A 13,273-nucleotide genomic window follows, 5' to 3' on the forward strand; every position below is an offset into this window, starting at 1 on the left:
TTACTTTACTACAACAAAGAGATGTGATAACTTGTGAAGATCCTTAATTGTCACTTACCAGTAAAATACAGTAAAGTAAAACAATTTGTCTCCCATCTAGAGGAATTTTTGCCAAAACAAATTGAGCTAATTTTGTTTGCATTGCACCATATTTAAAAACTGAAGCAAAAGGCTTTGTTCTAAATACATACTGCTGTAGCAGCATTTGAAACAAACAGGAGCCCAGTGTGAGGTTAAATGTGAAGGTAATAGCTTCACTTTACCACCTGAGTAATTATAGGCTCCTAAAGCCTATTTATCTGGCTTCCTGGTTGAGTTCTGTAGTGTTTTACTTCTTTTAACGCTGGTGTTTCATCTGGTGTAAAGTCCCAGTTAGAGCGACATGCGGTTTCCTGTCGCCCACAGGGCTCTATCTTTCCTGGGCATGAGCCTGTGTCTGTCCCTCATGTTCATCTGCTCCTGGTATTACGCCATCGTCGCCATGGGCATCGCCACCTGCATCTACAAATATATAGAGTTCTGTGGGTGAGTATTGGTGACAACACAGAATGTTTTATTTTATCATTCAGCTGGACTGAGTTTGTCATATTAGTGAACGATTTGTGTGCTCTTTGTCAAAAGTGATTTATTTACAAACCGTGTTAGTTTTTGAGATAACTGTGAGTTTGCTGTGGAAACAGAGCTGAGAAGGAGTGGGGGGACGGGATACGAGGCCTTTCGCTCAGCGCCGCTCGATTTGCTCTGATGAGGCTGGAGGAGGGACCACCTCACACCAAGAACTGGAGGTCAGTTCACGTCAGAGTCTGGGATTTGGGTTTAGACATTCAGTGCATTGTCAAAAATGTTAGTCTTTCACACTCTTGTTTGCTAACTATTGGAAATTCTTTCTCCTAAGGCCTCAGATCCTGGTTCTGGTGAGCGTGGATGCTGAGCAGAAGGTGGAGCAGCCCCGTCTGCTCTCTCTGACCAGTCAGCTGAAAGCAGGCAAAGGGCTGACCATCGTTGGTACCTCTGTTCAAGGAACCTTCCTGAACAATTACGCTGAAGCCCAGAAGGCAGATCAGGTACAGGACTTCACTTTAGTCAGTTCAAACACCTCAACTCTTACTGCTCTACCAGACACATTACCATTTTTTTTATTTTTATGTGTCTGCAGTCTCTGCGGAAGCTGATGGAGACAGAGAAGGTGAAAGGTTTCTCTCAGGTGGTCCTCTCCTCCAATCTGAGAGACGGGACATCCCATCTGGTCCAGACTGGAGGACTTGGAGGTCTGAAGCACAACACTGTGATGGTCAGCTGGCCCCACAACTGGAAACAGCCTGAGTGCTACCAGCATTTTAGGAACTTCATTGGTAAGGGACAGATGACAAGATAAATATCCAGGAAGTTTATTGTTCCCCTGTTAGCAAAATGTTTTCTAATCCAAGGGATGGCTTTTATTGAAACTCTCAAGGTGGATACAAATCTACAACTGATTAACTTTTGAAGTCAATCCAGCTAATCAACCTTACCAAACATAAAAATGGCTTTAACTCAGTCAATTTTACAGATATTGAGCTTAATTTGGGTGTGGTGGTAGCTGAGAGTCATCCCCAACTCATACTCCAAGGGCTAACTGATAGTTCAAGATCTTTGTTTTCAACTTTGACGGTGGTGGGCGATTATGCATTTAAAAGTTAATTTATTTTTTAGATAACTTCTTTTTTGTCTTCTGATATAGCTTTAAGTTACGGAAGCAGGGGTGTACTGAAGAGTATTTGTGAATATACACACTTTTTTTTAGTTATCATAAAATAAAATTCTACAAATTAAACAATCAAATTCAAAAACCTTACAGTATACGTATTAAAATTTCCATTTTAAAAGTGCTTTAAAACTGTTAAATAGTTTATGTAGACTGTGGATTATTATTTGCATTAATGAAGAAAAGTCCAATTTAATATACAGTTTGAAAAATGTTACAGACAAGGCATTATAAACCTTGGGATGTAAGGTTTAGAGTTCTATCTACAGAAAGTGCATTAATGCTCTGTAATAATCTAATTTAATTTGTTATAACCCACTGAGTTTAACCAAATAAACTGGGAATATTGTTGCATGAATGGCATGGAGTTCTACAAAGCAACATTAACTCATTATGGGCCGAACGCGACACCTTGTCTTGTTTGTATGCTTGTAGTTTTATCAACTGAGCAAACTCTCTTTTTTCAGAGGTGGTTAGAGAAACCACTATAGCCAGTTTGGCCCTGTTGGTCCCCAAGAACATTTCCAGTTATCCATCCAACGGAGAGCGCTTCACTGAGGGCCACATCGATGTGTGGTGGATCGTCCACGACGGAGGCATGCTGATGCTCCTGCCCTTCCTGCTGCGCCAGCATAAGGTGGGAAACGAGACGGTGTGCTTCCTGTACACCTCAGATGGTCGGTAAAAATGATCCATTATCAGTTTGGTGTGTTTTTCTTTAAAAAAAAAAAAGAGTCTTTGAGGAACATGGTAGACCTCAGAGTTTGTGACGGTTTTTGTTTTGCGCCACAGGTGTGGAGGAAGTGCAAGATGCGCATTTTCACCGTAGCACAAATGGACGACAACAGCATCCAGATGAAGAAAGACCTCATCACCTTCCTCTATCACCTGCGCATCGGTGCTGCCGTGGAGGTGGTGGAGATGGTACGAGATGTGTCTGACACAGGCCAAAGTTTTTCTTTTGAATAATATAATGCACATATTTTGGGACTGAGCAAACATTTAATACATTAAAAATGTGTTTTGGTCTTGAAGCATGACAGCGACATCTCAGCCTACACCTACGAGAAGACACTGATCATGGAACAACGGTCGCAGATCCTCAAACAGATGCATCTAACGAAGAATGAGATGGAGAGAGAGGTGAAAGCAGAGAGGTGTCAATCTGAAGAGCACGACTCATTTTTAGCATTTTCATTGTCAAGAGACTGATTCATGAGGAGTTTCGTCTGTGTCTGGACTTGTTTATTTGGAGTAAAAACAAAAAATCCCCAGAGGGAAAATGGAAATCAAATTTTCTCCTTTTATTTTGACAGATCCAGAGTATTACAGATTCATCCCGTGGGTCCATCCGTCGTAAAAACCCGTCCACTTTGCAGGCCCGGCACAGTGCAGACGAGGGAGGCAGCCTGGCAGAGAAAACAGACGATAAGGTAACTTTGCTGTATTCCCTTTGGAGAGAAAAAAACAAAACTTTCTCCATCTTTTTTGTGTCTCTGTTCTTTGTGTTGTCTCAAAAGCAGCAGCAGAGTTTTTTTTTTCTTTCCTCCCCCCCTTCTCCTTCGAGCTGCACACTGATTTCTCTCTGACCCACAGAGGTCCGCCTTGACTGACAGGTGTCTCTTTTCGCTCTTCCATCCCGTCACGCTGTCACGTCACGTGTTTGTCTCTCAGTCTGAGGCTGTCTCCAACCCAAAACAGGTCCAGCTGATCCACAACAGGAACACCTCCACGCCCGCGGGCCTCACGTCGCCCGCCGCCGCCGCCGCCGCTGCAGGAGGCGCCGCCACCCGGACGGACGGCAGACACACGGAAAGGGGGACAACCCTTTCAGCGGTGACGCCAGAGGGAGGAAGAGACCTTCATAGCATGAAGCCGTAAGTCAGCCAACATCCAAACTCAGAAACGTGGCACAGCTGGAAATATTTGGGCCTTTAATAGTATTTTTTTTTATTTTTATCGAATAGTAAAATAAATGATTCACTCAAGCAACCGCAGACTGTAAACGGTGTGTGAATATTTGGAGAAGCAGAAGCACATCTTTCACCAAATCCAGCTCTGTATTTTTCATTTTATATAAATATGATCTGATCTTCACTAAAGTGTCATTTTATCCTCTCATTTTGCCAAGAAGTCCTTCATGTTTCATGTGATGTAACTTGGCAGCTTTTGTTGTGAACAAGAAGAAAGTCAAACATGAACATTTACGAGGACTATTTGGTTCTGACGGAGAAATATTCATCTCTCAAACATTTGTTTAATGCTTCGTTCTTTCTTTTTTTCCATGAAGTTTAGAATCTTATTTGTGTTTCCTGTGGATATATGCCATGCTATTGAAAATAAACCACCTTTACATAGCTTTGTTTTATTCCAACCATGCCACAGTGAGTGGGAGAACTTGTAAGTATGAACATTTGGCTTTTCAGCAGCTTTGCTAACCAGACCAGCCGTGGCTGAACCCTTTCTGTAACGTTTCAGGAGCCAAATCGACGTGAGGCGCATGCACACAGCGATGCGGCTCAACGAGGTCATCACCAAGAAGTCCAAGGAGGCGAAGCTCGTCCTGCTCAACATGCCGGGCCCACCAAAGAACCGGGTGGGCGACGAAAACTGTATCCTTGAGTGAAAAGGTGGAAAGTGTTTTGCACTGCGGAAGGTGCGGAAGTCCTGTGCCTCTCTGCGTTAGGTCAAAGTAAGTTTCCGTCCTTCACTCTGGACGTCTCTCAGACATGGAGTTCCTCGAGGTGCTCACCGAAGGCCTCAACAGGGTTCTCCTCGTACGCGGGGGAGGGCGAGAAGTCATCACCATCTACTCCTGAGAGAGTTTGGTTTATCAGCACCCATAGGGAACTCTGACGTCCTCTTCCTGCCCGTCTCATACTGTCACACACACACACACACACACACACACACCGCTGCACTCAGACTACAGGGTGTCCAGGTGACGTGGGCTCATGTTGACCCAGCTGTAACCTTTGAACCACCTGAGCTTCCAACACCAGACAGTCGACACTCCCTCCCAGACTCTACAACAGCGGATCACTTTAACACAGCTTGAAACATTTTCTTTTTCCTTTCCTGATGTCTCAGATCAACTTTTTGTATTCATCTTTTTCCTCTGGGTTGTCTTTTGTCTCATCTGTCAAACTCATCTGTTTCTTCTTTATCAGTTTTATGTTTTTCCAGTGTTTTGTATCAGTGTTGTTTATGTTTGATCCTGTTATTTGTCTCTTTTTTTGTCTGTTTTAATAAGGTTAAAAGCACAAAGATAAGACCAGAGGCCTGGTATTTTATATTGACCCTGAGTTAAGATGACTGACAGTATGAAGCGACTGAATAATGCCATTCATTTTATCCCTGATAGACTATTTCTTCAATTCCCTGTGAGATTGCGTTATTTATTATTTCTTGTGAAATTAAAAATTAGGAACAGTGTTGCCAACTTTTTCTAATGCCATGTAAGTAATTCCATCAAAAATTAAAACTAGCGCTCCTTAAAGTTGTTTGCCGCACTGTGTGTCAGAGTTTTAAACAGAAATCTTGCTTGATTTATTAGCACTCAGAGTATGTGTTGACGATGACTCTCAGCTACTACTACACCAAATTTGAGCTCAACGTCTTTAAAATTGACCAAGATGTAGCCTTTTATGTGCTTGCTAAGGTTGGCTGTGGCTGTCGTCTTAAATCAGACTGATTTCAGCCAATGGTTACGTTCTTAAAGTTTTACTAAAATCAAACTCTCTGAGCTGCAAAGCTGATCATAGTTAAGCCATTTCAGTTGTGACCTTCGCAATCTTGCCCAACGTTCTGCATTTGGGATGTGTTGAATTTTCAAATAATTGTATATTTTAAAACCAGTTTATTGGATGAACAACTAGTAGAGCTAGAGCCCAGATGGCTTGACAAGTCAGAAACATTTTTTTATGAAATTTTAAATTACCTTCAAGCGTACCACAAAAACACTTTTTTGTCAAAGCTGAATTAGAGACTATTCCATTGGTGAAATATAGTAAAAAAATATCTTTATACAGAAATTTAAAGTTTTTATGACTTTAAGAGACTTTAAATGTTGTGCAGGTCTGTGTTTTTTAAGGATGGTAAGGATTACTTTGGCACTTCTTTTATTTGCTTGCTTCACAAGGTTTATTTGTGGGGATCAATACCTCTGACATGTTGACTGAAATCATGAGGGAAAGCGCTGATCCTGCTGAGTCCAAAGGTTTACATCTGTTACACCTGTCTGTCCAAAGTTCCCCTCACAACCCCAGAAAATTCTTCGAAGTGCTCACACAAGCCAAGTGCTAAAGTGTCTGAAAATGAATCTTACACTTTAGAATAACTTTATTGATCAGGCATGAGGTTTTAGTGGGTGTGAATGAGTTCCTGTGGTGTTTAAAATTTAGCATAGTGTATTTTATTTATATATTTCTGCGTACACATGACTTTAGGTAACAGATTACAGTTTAAGGTTTTAAAGCTGGCCAAAAAAGGCATAAATAATGCTACATTTTTTTGTAAAATTGTTGAATGTTTAAAAATTGTGATTTATAAAAGTAAATCTTTTCTTTTAGAATCTGCTGCAACCCCCTTATTTAAAAAAAAAACTTGTTTGTCTAAAAGTTTCAACTGTCGACTTGTTTCCTTTCACTTGGCTGCTCCACAGTCATTCATCAGTAATGACAAAGTGTCACCATACACATGATACTCCCACCACCGTGCAGCATCACGGGCACACATGGTTGTTGTTCTGATGCTGGAGTGCAGGGTTTTTTAATTAGAGCAGCTTGTAGTTTTTTTGGTTTTGTTTAGTTTTCCCGTCATGTGTCCATAAATTATTCTTAAAACAATGTTCTGGCTTGTTCACCGGATCGAACTGCGAACAAGCAGACATGTTTTTGTTTCTCTTTTATTTATTTTTTTACAGCTTTCTCACAGCTGTGCCGTAAATATGGTTGGTCAATAACGCAACATTTAAAATCCACTGACAGAGAGGCGTTTAGCTGCTTTGAAGCTACTTTTAGTTCATTTTTATTAGCTAAGTCTTAAACACATTACTGTTGAGGTGTAGTTTAGTCCTAATTTAAACTTTTTAGTCATTTATAGACAGCTGGTCTTGACTGGTTCATGGAGACAATCTTCAAAGATAGATTTTTAAGCTTCTCCATCTTTTTTGTTTTTTCCTGAGGTCCTCAGAAATGTTTTCATGTTCATGTTTGTTTGTATTCATGTTGGCTAAAAGATCTAGTGTCATACTGAATTATTGTTTAACTGGGTTCTCTTTAATTCTGTCACTTGTGTGAACATTTGATGACATCTGTGATCGTTTTTATGCAGAAATCAAGATAATGCTTTTTTTTTAAACAAACTTCTAAACATCAGTACATTCATGTACAGTTGGGTGACTTTTCGACAAACAAATCACGGATCTTCGTTTCTTTCCAAATCAAAATCAGCTGAGTTTGTTGATATCGTGAGATCCAAATTTTCCATCTTTCCCCAGAACATGCAGGTTATAAGAGATAATAATGGAATAAATGCTGTTTTTTAAAGCAGGTTTTTGTGCAAATACCTTTGTAAATAGTTGGATTTTCTTCCCCTTTGGCCTATGGGTACAGCACTGTATTTTATTTAGGACATTCTGCATTTTAGTATTGCCTCCTTTTATTTATTTATACGTGTTGTTTCGGATGCTGTAGCAAATAAATACGCAAAACCTCACTTCAGCACGGTCAGCTAGTGGTACAAACGGGGAATATTTGCTCAGAGGTGTCAGCGTTTTGCCTGGAAATACTGAAAAAGCGGATGAGTGACAAGAACACTGCAGCTCTTCCTGATGAAGGAACCTTGTTTGCAGAAATGTAAATTCTTTAAACCCTACTGAGCAGAGTGTGCATGCCGTATGTGTCACCAAGGACAGCTAAGGACATGACGACACAAGAGAAGGGATAAAGAAGAGACTTTTTTTTTAAAGCAGGTTTTTTGCTCATAGACGCAGAAATAATGTATGGTTGCATCCATATAGGTTTTCTTGAAATAAACTAGATCGTTTGTAGTATCTTAAAACAGTTACACAACTTTATTTCCGTCTGAGTTCGTGTGAAGAAACCATTTTATGTGTCTGCACAAAATGTAATAAATCTAAATCTTTTTATTACAACAGCTGAACATATTTGTGTGTTTTTGTTAGGGTATTTTTTTTTTCCGGGTTCTTTTAGCTGCATTTGTTTGACATTAGGCAGTAAATGGGGCAAAGGCTGCTCTTATTGACAATGGGCTGCATTTGAGTGTCTGAGGAGTTGCACTGGAGAAATGTGGCCTGTTTGAAAGTTTTCTCATTTTTGAAAACCAGTTTGGTCGCCTTGGTCGAAATTTGCTGATCCCAACTTTTCCAAGAGTTCCTGTAACTAAGTCAACCTGATAAAATCAAAATTAATCATGAATGCAAAACAAAAGCTGCTGGAAGGCCTCTGTATAAACCTGCTCCTCTTAGCTTCACATTCAGATTCAGTCAGACTGAGCTGACCTTGTGAAAAATGTCACCACTGTTTGTATATTTGAAGATTTTACATTTAATAGAGGAGTAAAAGTTACTGGCCATCACAGAAAAAAAAACATATAACCATATCTTTTGAACATGACTTGAGAAGAAAATAAAAACAGTTCATACTTTTGCTTACATACTGTGTCCAGCTGCACGTTTATTGTCTGCCTGCCGTCAAACATACATCATCACGTGAATTTGGGTGAATTCCAGAAGGATAAAACTTAGTGATTCTCATATTCAACGTGTTTTTGTGTGTGTGAATAAGTAAAGGCTTTTCAGCAAGAGTCTGAGGCCCTGCGTGCAGTAAAGTAAACATTTTAATACAGAACACCTGACTTTATAAACTTCACATGGAGAGATTCCAAGCTGTTAAAAATGTTTCATGTTTAAAAATGTACGACCATTCCAGGGAATGACTGAAAAGACTGAGTCAAGTGGGGGATCCGGTATAAAGCCCTTTGAAAGCTAGAAAACAGCGTGCCTGAAACTGATATCAGTTTAATTGATAGGTTTAACTGCATCAGAACATGCATAATAATAATTTTTTTTTTTTAAATATATATATTTTTTGTAAGACTAAACTGTGCAGGTACTTCATACCTTATGATGGCTGTTCAATTTCTAACTCCTCAAGGACACCTAATATCTAACCTCTTACTTTTCTAAGAATTTGCAATGCTTAACTTCCCCTTCAATAGAACTGTTTCATCTCTATCTGAACAAATATCCATTGTTTTTTTTAAGACATGAATAACAAATAACTAACGACATCTATAACTGCAAAGTGCAAACTGAGAGTAAATAGGGCCTTATTTAAAGATTTTTAGGAGTTTGTGTGTAAAATAAAACTTGCAGAGGTCACAGAAACCTTTTTATTGCACCTTAGACAAAAAAAACAACAAAAAAACTTGCTGACATTTCCGAACCGTTTATTACAGTAGACAAAGTCCACGCAGCTCCTTTCCTCGGTGAGCGGGGCGGTGTTGTGTTGGTCTGAATGAAAGCAGGTTCAGCCAATCCCTCTGACCCGTCTTATCTGGGCAGAGATAAACCAGGCGGCCGCAGTGATGACTGTCATTTGTTCCAAGTAGCTGTGAGGATGAAGAAGCAATCGACCAACCTTCGAGTGAGGCTGCCCACCTTCGTGTTCGTAGCCGAGGTGATTTTTGTTGCCCTTTACGCAGCCTTTGTCACCTACGATGAGCACGCCGACGCCCGTTTTCAGACCAACCAGACCAACCCGATGCACAATGCGGTGTACAGGGACTACCCCTTCTTTGCGGACATACAGGTCATGATTTTCCTCGGCTTCGGGTGCCTGCTGGCGTTCTTCCGGCTCTATGGTTTTGGGGGGATGGTTTTCAACTTTCTGACGGCGACCTTCGCCATCCAGTGGGCCATTCTTGTGCAGGGCTACTTCCAGTTCTACCACGACGGAAAGATCCACCTCGGGGTGATCAACCTCATAAACGCGGAGTTCGCCTGCGCCGTGGTGCTCATCTCCTTCGGGGCGGTCCTGGGCAAGACCAGCCCGTTGCAGCTGCTGGTCATGGCCCTGCTGGAGGTACCGGCGTTTGCGGTCACAGAGTGGGTGGTGCTGAAGTACCTGAAGATCAACGACGCAGGAGGATCGATTCTCATTCACCTGTTTGCCTGTTACTTTGGTCTGGGTGTCACCTTCGTGCTCTACAGGTCGGGTCTAAGTGAAGGCCACGTGAAGGAGAACACCGGCTACCACTCTGACATCCTGTCTGTGATGGGGACGTTGTTCCTGTGGGTGTTCTGGCCCTCGTTCAACTCGGCGCTGACCCTGAAGGGAGACGACCAGCACAGGGCCATCCTCCACACCTTCATCAGCCTCAGCGCCTCCACGCTCACTGCTTTTGCTCTCTCGGCGCTGCTCAGCAAGAACGGTAAACTCTCCATGGCCGACGTTCAGAACGTGACCCTGGCTGGGGGTGTGACCGTCGGGGCGTCTGTGGACATGATGATATCGCCTGCAGCAGCGTACGCTCTGGGCATGTTGGGCTGCACTGCCTGCATGCTGGGCTACAAGTACCTGAGCCCGTTCTTGGCCAGCCGCTGCAGGATCCAGGACCAGTGCGGGATACACAACTTGCACGGACTAACGGGACTTATTTCATGCGCCGCGGGGATATGTGCCATACTGATGGCTGATGAGGAGGTTTACGGCCCCAGTATGTATGAGCTCTTTGCCCACAGAGCGCCAGTGGAGGGGGACCCAAAGCTGCACGAGCTCCAGGCGCTGATCCCAGGTCTACAGGCAGGTTTGGGGAGGACTGCCCGGGAGCAGGCCCTCTTCCAGGTGGCAGCTGTGTTCTCCACAATAGGCCTGTCGGCTCTGGGAGGCATCCTGACGGGTTATGTGCTGAGGTTGCCTTACCTTGCGTCGCCTTCTGATGATTTTTGTTTTGACGACGCGCTCTTCTTTGAGGTCCCTCCAGACTATGATTCACCATTTCAACTCAGTACCAAAACTGCTACAGAGGAGTCCGCTGCTTAATGTGCAGCATCCAGCGAGTGCTTTCAGACTGTCTGACTGGTACTAATGTAAAACCATGTATAAAAGTTATTTTCTTCAAATACTGGCATATGTATTGGCAGTGGGTTACCCTAATGCTAGCAATACCATTACAATGTAAGAATGTAGGATATGTTATGCAACAGTTTCATCTGTAATTTATGCTCTGTAAAGTTAGAATCATCAGCTAGAGCGAAACAACAAATAACACAATCCGTTTGTAGAAAAGACAAGTTCGATTACAATATCCATCCATCCATTGTCTTTCATTTAGGGTGGGTTGCAGAGGTAACAAGTCAAGGAGGGAAACCCAGACATCTCCCCTCCCCAGTGAAACTCTCCAGTTTTCAGTGGGATCCCAATGTGTTCCCAGGCCAGAGAGGACGTAGAATCTCCTCAAGGAGTTGGGGTTTGCAGAGGAGCCTCCCTGCAGAGGACAGCTGCTCTATACTGAGCTCTACTGAGATGACAGAGCTCCTCACTTTAGCTCTATGGTGGAAGCTCATTTCAGCTGCTTGTGTGCAGGGTCTCCTTCTTTCTGGTCATGATCTATACCTCATGACCATAGGTGAGGGTTGAAAGGTAGGTGTAAATGAAGTAAACCCATAAATCAAGAGAATGGCTTTTCTTCTAAGCTTCTTCTTTGCCACGACAGAGCAGAGCAGAGCAAACCCCTCATTACTGAGGATGAAGCTATATATAATTACAACAGCAAGAAAGAAATTAGCAACCACAACCTTAAACTTAGTTACAAGCTTATGAAGCGTTTCCCTTTCGGATGCTATGGAGGGCGACAGATTTTTGGTAATATTCTCTAAATGACAACACGGAGCTGTAAAACAAACCCAAATGTGAAATGCTCAAAGGACAGGCCGCTAGTCCAAGACTCTGAGGGCACTGGAGGTTTTAAATACAGAAAGCTTTAAGTTATAAATCCTACATGAAGATACTTTAAGATCATTTGTAAACAGTAACATCACAGCAGGGATTAAGTAAATAGAATGAAATCATGTGTGATCTGTCTACAAGTTAAAAGACAGAGTGCAATAGCACAAAAATTCAGTTTTAGATCCAGCAAATCAAAAGATTCAGGTGTATCAGAATATGCAAAATATCAGCATTTCAAATTGTAAAAGAAAATAATTCATTCTCAGAAACTTGTTTAACCTTGTTGATATGCAGACAACATTTATTTACTCTCATTACCAGTTAGATTTTATACATGCTTCACTTAATTTTTTTTAAACTTAAATACCTATTTTGAAGACACAGATGACAGACAACTTTAGCTAAATTAAGTGTTTTTGTTTAAATAAAAGCCTAGCTGTGAAATATGAGTTTTTAAAAAGTCATGGTATTAAGTTATCTGGAAGCATAGAATTCATTTGTGTTTTTGTTTTTATTTTGTAGTATTTCAAACCAAACCTTTGAGTTTGTTTTTTTTTACTAAATAGTTCAGATTGTTCATCAGCATTTAATCATAGATGTCTAGGATTATTAATACGGTTTTCTACACAAAATGCAATGACTAAAAAACCATTTATGTTTTTATTTTACATACAGAACGTAATACAAAGAAAACACAACGGTTGAAACAGAATTTATTTATATTCTGACACAACAGCGAATGTGAGACAACATGGAAAACATTGCTCAGCAAAAAGTAACTTTTCTCAATGTAAAATGTCTAATATTTTGGGAATGTTGTTATTTATTTTCACACAAGGTGACCAGGAATCTGACAAACTGTCTTCGAATCACAGGTAAGGATAAATCCAAAGATCTGTTTTCCTTCAGGCAGCGAGAAATTAAAACCAGATGATGAGATGTATAACGTCAGGAACATTTTGCTTCCAAACACGGTTCATCTATGAATCCACTAAACAAGTTTGAACCCTCCCATGTAAAACAAAACCAGCTCAGTGTGCAGCTGAAGAGCAGCATCTGTGGTGGTGTGAATGTGCACTTGAACAAATTGCAAGCGATGCTTTAGATTTGATAGGAGAACATGCTGCCATCCAGTGGATCATTACTAAAGCAGCTAAGTTAGTTGTTTTAAAACAAATAACAGCCAGTGTGACAGAGGCCAAACCTTGTTTATGTTTGTCTAACATAAGCAGCAGTCTACATTAACTATTACTGTAACCCGAATGGTCACTTTAATTAAAAAAATGATTACAATCATAGGAATTTAGCCATTTTATTTAACTTGAACCTAATTTTTGTAGGATATTTTAGTGTCAGACAGTTAATGAAAGCAAATTACATTCAATAAAAACATATTTTACATATGTTAAAAACTGTATTTTCACAGAAAATGGGCTGAATGACTGCTAAAATTTGATGAAACAGTTGAAGCTGATTAGTTAAAGCTAAAAAAAAAGCAGAACACCAGCTAAAGGCTAAATGTAGATAAAGGATAGCTAAAAGTTATAGTAAAATG

General features: G+C 41.0%; 1 protein-coding gene across 2 annotated transcripts in view; it reads left to right on the forward strand.

Annotated features, from left to right (window-relative positions):
* The window catches only part of slc12a5b (solute carrier family 12 member 5b), a 48,138-nt gene extending 35,976 nt beyond the window's left edge, over nucleotides 1-12,162 (forward strand). The window contains exons 17-28 of one of the 2 annotated variants that reach the window (XM_025004447.2): nucleotides 406-525; nucleotides 681-785; nucleotides 896-1,064; nucleotides 1,157-1,352; nucleotides 2,212-2,381; nucleotides 2,537-2,668; nucleotides 2,780-2,887; nucleotides 3,061-3,177; nucleotides 3,419-3,621; nucleotides 4,130-4,144; nucleotides 4,223-4,340; nucleotides 9,514-12,162. In XM_025004447.2, the coding sequence (XP_024860215.1) occupies nucleotides 406-525; nucleotides 681-785; nucleotides 896-1,064; nucleotides 1,157-1,352; nucleotides 2,212-2,381; nucleotides 2,537-2,668; nucleotides 2,780-2,887; nucleotides 3,061-3,177; nucleotides 3,419-3,621; nucleotides 4,130-4,144; nucleotides 4,223-4,340; nucleotides 9,514-10,812 (2,752 nt within the window). In that variant the 3' untranslated portion in view covers nucleotides 10,813-12,162. Of the gene's footprint in view, nucleotides 1-405; nucleotides 526-680; nucleotides 786-895; nucleotides 1,065-1,156; nucleotides 1,353-2,211; nucleotides 2,382-2,536; nucleotides 2,669-2,779; nucleotides 2,888-3,060; nucleotides 3,178-3,418; nucleotides 3,622-4,129; nucleotides 4,145-4,222; nucleotides 4,357-4,471; nucleotides 4,564-9,513 lie in introns of those variants that run through there. The other variant, XM_017409667.3, reaches the window with a different exon arrangement.
* The last annotated feature ends 1,111 nt before the right edge of the window (nucleotides 12,163-13,273 follow it).

Source organism: Kryptolebias marmoratus, linkage group LG8 (assembly GCF_001649575.2).
Source record: "Kryptolebias marmoratus isolate JLee-2015 linkage group LG8, ASM164957v2, whole genome shotgun sequence".
In the NCBI taxonomy this organism is placed as follows: domain Eukaryota; kingdom Metazoa; phylum Chordata; class Actinopteri; order Cyprinodontiformes; family Rivulidae; genus Kryptolebias; species Kryptolebias marmoratus.